This window comes from Chelonia mydas, chromosome 1, assembly GCF_015237465.2.
Source record: "Chelonia mydas isolate rCheMyd1 chromosome 1, rCheMyd1.pri.v2, whole genome shotgun sequence".
NCBI classification, from domain to species: domain Eukaryota; kingdom Metazoa; phylum Chordata; order Testudines; family Cheloniidae; genus Chelonia; species Chelonia mydas.
In genome coordinates, this window is record NC_057849.1 from 4,048,339 (window position 1) to 4,053,817 (window position 5,479).

A 5,479-nucleotide genomic window follows, 5' to 3' on the forward strand; every position below is an offset into this window, starting at 1 on the left:
GCAGGTGAACGAGCCTCTGATAGTGTGGCTGATGTTATTAGGCCTTGTGATGGTGTCCCCTGAATAGATATGTGGGCACAGTTGGCAACGGGCTTTGTTGCAAGGATAGGTTCCTGGGTTAGTGGTTCTGTTGTGTGGTGTGTGGTTGCTGGTGAGTATGTGCTTCAGGTTGGGGGGCTGTCTGTAGGCAAGGACTGGCCTGTCTCCCAAGATTTGTGAGAGTGTTGGGTCATCCTTCAGGATAGGTTGGGGGCTGAAGGTGACGGCTAGTGGCGTTCTGTTATTTTCTTTGTTAGGCCTGTCCTGTAGTAGGTGACTTCTGGGAACTCTTCTGGCTCTATCAATCTGTTTCTTCACTTCCGCAGGTGGGTATTGTAGTTGTAATTCACATTTGCTAATTACAACTACATTATAATTGTGTCATTTGCTCCAACCCCTCAGACAGAGACAAACACCTACAAGATCTCTATCACGCATTCTTACAACTACAATACCCACTTGCGTAATCTTGTATCTTGTATATTAGGCTCAGTTTCCAGTTTTGTTACTTGCTAGGTTATCGGCATTGATTTGTTTGCTATCATTTTTAGTTAAACTTATTTTTTTACTTTTTCAAAATCAGTGTGCCTTTGAGTGAACATCTCAGCTTCATTAACACAGGCTAGGGGCAAATCCTGCCCATATCAAGGGGTGGGCAAACTCTACGTACAGATTCCTACGCAGTGCAAGACAGTATAATTTGGGGTTTATACTCAGTGGAGGGTGTGAGCCTGGGGAGGTAGGAAATTGGCTATCTGATGTTTGTACTTTGGTTGCATATGTAAGCCCTTGGATAGCTCTGGTTAGGCGTTACAGGGCCTGGAAAGGCTGAATTAGCCGAGTGAAAAAGGGCCATCCAAGCTGAGTGGTTAACGGGGTGCAGCAGTTCCCACAGCTCCCAGACTGCCTCCCGGGGATGAGTACCCATCACATTCATACCTCCTGGTGCTCAAATTAGGGCCCCAGGCACCTATGAGGCAAGTATGTGGGGGCGACTGTAGCTCAAAGAAAAGATCCAGATGTTGCAGTTGTTTGATTCCTTTACCACTGTGTTCTCACCCCAGCAAGGTACATCTACTTAAAATAACACCATACTAAAATGACCCCAGGACAACTGATCAGGGAAACTCCATGGTTGTTCCCTCATAAAATGTGGGATACTCCAGGTCATTTTGCCCATGGGAGTGGTCAAGGAATCACACAATGAGTAGAGAAGTCCCATAGTATGAGTTTTCACGAAGGATAACACAAGCCGTTTCTGAATCAATTTCAGAAAGATCAACACAGTATTGAAATTTCATGCTACCTGTTGCGGAGAGTGGATGAACTATTGGAAGATTTTGAGCAGCGAGATATATATCCACTTCAGAGTTCACAAAGGGATACTCGCAAATATCTTTGATGCAAGAATTCAGAGAGAATTTTTTTTTCCACACCCTTCAACTTGCATCAATTCAGGATCACATCATTTTTCCTCCACATGGTGGCAGTGACTTTTCAGAGGCTAATGCAATGTACATTACAACTGCATGGGTGGTTGGAATGGGACGTTGCTACAATCAATTGAATATGTTCCTTTTTTGCCCATATTTTGTGGCAGCATTCCCAAGCATAGTGCAGATGGAAGTACATTAAATACAGAAAAGAAAGCCGTTGTCAATTGCTTGGCTCAACAGTTTGCAAGACTCAGTTTGCCCTGACAATCTGAGCCCTTGTTTTTGGCAAATTATTTATTCACTCCCAGGAGAGGCTCTCAGGCTGATGTTCTCCAGGGTCTAATTTCTTCTCAAAACACTGCTCTCGGAGCCAAGGGAATTGCCTGTGAGTCCTGCCAACCTGAGAGTCCCCAGGGACTGTACAGGGAAATCATAAAGGTGGCTGTCCAGTAAGGTGAGTATCAGACGTGAGACTCTGCTTTTCTGTTCCAGGAAGGTGATTTCCTCTCTCTGAGGAGTGGGACTGCGGTAAGGTGTCTGTTTCTACATTAAAGTTAGTGCTAAGGACTCACAGGTTCAAGTCAAGAACCACCTGGGCAGAAATTCACTAGCACAGTGACTTGAACTATTTAGTATTGTTAAAAACACCAAGAGTTTTATCTGGTAAAATTGGAATTACAAAAATATTGGAAACAGTTTAGACAAATATTTGATTTTAAGATCAGTTCCTTGTCGCCTCCGGTGTCCTTCTATCTGTCTCAATAGCTTCTTTTGTGTGTGTGTGTATGGGGATGGGGGGCTGAGCCGTTAGGTAGTGCAGCCAAAGCCTTTGCAGTGGGTATCTGTGTTACCAGAGGGATCACAACAAGAATGGGCCACACACTGGCAAGTTTCTTCTCTGACATTCTACCTGCACAGGGTCAGTGCAGAGTGACACTGGCCTCTCTGAGAGAAATATCAGGGCCCATGTGTTTCACAATCTCCATCTTTCATGCCTGGTCTCGGAATGCCAAGTAAACTGGGAGTTTCCTTCAGACACTTTCACTACCCTAACAGAATAGCCCGATCCGAAGCCATGATTTTCATAGCTCGGAGCCAAACGTTTAACACCAAGAGTGAATCTGGTCCCATTGAAATAAATGGCAAAAAGGTTCAAAGCAATCAGAATAACCATTTTTTCAAGGAGGAGAGGGGTCTTCTCTCTCTTTAGCCCTGCATCTCTGGGTCTGGAGAGGACAAGAAGCTCCAAAAGGCAGTACAAATAAAAACATGTTTCTGGCATAGAGGAAACCAGGCAGCGTTGGAAATCTCACTAGGAGAGGTCCAGAAACGCACAGCGCTGTGTAGGTATGTGGGGTGGGGAAGTGGTGGAACGTGCAGTACCCAGATCACAGTGTCACAGAGTCCTAAAATTGGGTGAAATAGAGAATGCGCACCCTGCCTAATGCGCAGACCAAAAAGGCATAACGAGGCCTCCTGGGGTGGGGGGCGTCTCAGACTGTAACAGAACGTGGACCACACCATAGCAGACTGTCTCTGACACCGTCCCCCATCCAGACCATCCTTCCTCGCTTGGGCAACCCAACTACAGCCTTGTGGAAACATCAGCAATTGCCAACATGGAAAAGCAGCCTCAGGAAGGTATGTCTGGGTTTCTAACAGGCTGCAATATGGTAAAGTTTGTGTCATTTTGAGGCAGAGTTACTCATGCTGGCTCATTTTAGTCTCCACGTCGTCTCTCCCTCCCGCTGGGTCTGTCCCTCTCTCCTTCCCTGCACAGGCAGAGCTGGTGCTGGGGTTCCCTTCACCCCCAGAAAGGCAGTTCAGGCTGATCTCCCCCTCTTCCCGGGTGCAGGCAGACACTGAGTTTAACCTTGTCTGAGGAGATATTTCTGTGAGCTGTCGCTATGGGTTCTGGCACCTGGTTTTGATCCTGTGTGATGAGTTGCACATGCCTGAACCCCTCCATTTCTGCAATATCCTGTGTGAAAAGGATCTCCTATACTACACAGAGGAGTCTAGGGGAAAGTGAAGCACTGACTGACTGATCTCATGGCATTGTATTTTCTGTATGATTCTCCATCCCAATCCTATTGGAATTCAATGTTTCTGCTTAGTTTCTGTCCATGTTTGCATTTTGAGAATGGTTTCACAGAGCTGTGTACCATGAAGTCCAGGTCCCTGTCCTGCATTCACACAGTAAAATTAGAACCCTGTGAAGTGTTTTAAGAGTTCAACTTTTCCCGTGAATGGGCATACACTCTGAAGTTATTGACATTAAAATTCATCTGCTATCCTGCTGCCCATTCACCTGGCTTGGTTAGCTCCTTCTGGGGACTTCTCTGGATTTGACTATGACCTACATAATCTGGTGCCATCTGCAAATGTTGCCAGCTCACTGCTCATCCCCTTTCTAGATTGTTAATAACTATAAAACATTTACCATACCAACTGTTGTATAAAATGTGTAACCCCTCTCATTGTGCTTCTCTCCCTTCACAGGCACCTTGAGCATTTCTGAGGTTGATCGACACATTGATGATTTCATGGCAACTTTCAACTTCACCACATCTGACCCTTCAACATTCATCCTAATGGGTATTCCTGGTCTGGAAGCTGGACACATCTGGATTTCCATCCCTTTCTCTACTTCCTACCTTATCAGCCTTTTCGGAAATATTATGCTTCTTTTTGTTGTAAGTAAAGAGCAGACGCTCCACAAGCCAATGTACCTGCTAATCTGCCTGCTCGCACTCACAGATATCGCCACATCTACTTTCGTCGTGCCAAAGGCACTGTGTATATTTTGGTTCAATTTGAAAGGCATTACAGTGGGTGGCTGCCTCACTCAGATGTTCTTACTTCACACGGTTTCTTTTATGCAGTCAGCCATTCTCGTGATAATGGCCTTTGATCGCTATGTTGCCATATGTAACCCTCTGAGATATGCCGCCATCCTCACCAATGCACGAATAGCTATGCTCGGGCTCGTGGGTTTGATCAGATCTGTTATCTGCATGCTGCCTCTGCCCCTGCTCCTGAGCAGGTTGCCATTCTGTGCCGACCGCAGTATCCTCCAAACACACTGCGAGCACATGGCTGTGGTGAAGATATCATGTGGGGACATCACAGTGAACAGGATGTATAGTTTTGTTATAGTGTTTGTGGTCATTGGGATCGACCTGACACTCATTGCTCTGTCCTACAGTCTGATTATCAGGGCCATCCTCAGAATCTCCTCCAAGAGAGCCCACCAGAAAGCCCTCAACACCTGCACAGCCCACATCTGTGTGATGCTGATGACGTATACTCCCGGCTTCCTCACCAGCGTCACTCACAGGTTTGGTCAGGGCATCGCTCCCCATGTTCACATCATCTTGGCCAACCTGTATTTGCTCCTCCCTCCCATGCTGAACCCTATCATTTATGGGATCAAAACCAAAGAGCTTCATGACAAAGTGGGCAAATACACCTGCAGAAGGTGATCAGTGGGGGCGACTGACTTTAAACCTGTGTGACAAGAGGGGGAAAGGATATCTCCTCATTAATGAAGGGTGTTATGTCCCAGTTTGGCTGAGTTCTGTAGCCCATTGGGTGAGTTTGCCTTTGTCATATTCACTGTAGCCCAGCTCTATTATATTTACTGCTTTGCATTATATTCTGTTTTTCATTAGATTCAGTAGTAATGCAAGAAACTGACAGACCACTATCTGTAAGATATTAGCTTTAACTAGTTAACATATGTCTTGAGGCCTATGATCTTTAAATAAGCTTTGAAGGGACTAACAGTCCAATGGAAAACCTTGAATATTTGGGGAGCTGAAAATAGAGGTCAAGGGCCTCAGTGCATCTGTAGGTGTAATGTGTTTGAGACAGACACTGTTTTGTGTGGCCTATAGGGAGAGGATTTACAGAATAAATTATCATCATCATTCCTGGTGAGGCTGACCAAGGGGAAGACTCTGACGAAGAGGGTGACCTATGCTGGAAACAGCCAATTTTGC

General features: G+C 45.7%; 1 protein-coding gene across 1 annotated transcript; it reads left to right on the forward strand.

The window, feature by feature from the left end:
• The first annotated feature begins 3,094 nt into the window (after window positions 1-3,094).
• On the forward strand, window positions 3,095-4,960 carry LOC119565229 (putative olfactory receptor 52P1). Its single transcript, XM_037889716.1, has 2 exons — window positions 3,095-3,116; window positions 3,978-4,960. The coding sequence occupies exons 1-2, from the start codon at window positions 3,095-3,097 to the stop codon at window positions 4,958-4,960; spliced, it is 1,005 nt and encodes a 334-aa protein (XP_037745644.1).
• Window positions 4,961-5,479: the final 519 nt, after the last annotated feature.

Bases quoted from the DNA above. Each gene is read 5' to 3' on its own strand.
- LOC119565229 (XM_037889716.1), top strand. From the start codon at position 3,095: ATGGAAAAGCAGCCTCAGGAAG. The intron at 3,117-3,977 runs GTATGTCTGGGT...CTCCCTTCACAG, and splicing joins GGAAAAGCAGCCTCAGGAAG to GCACCTTGAGCATTTCTGAG.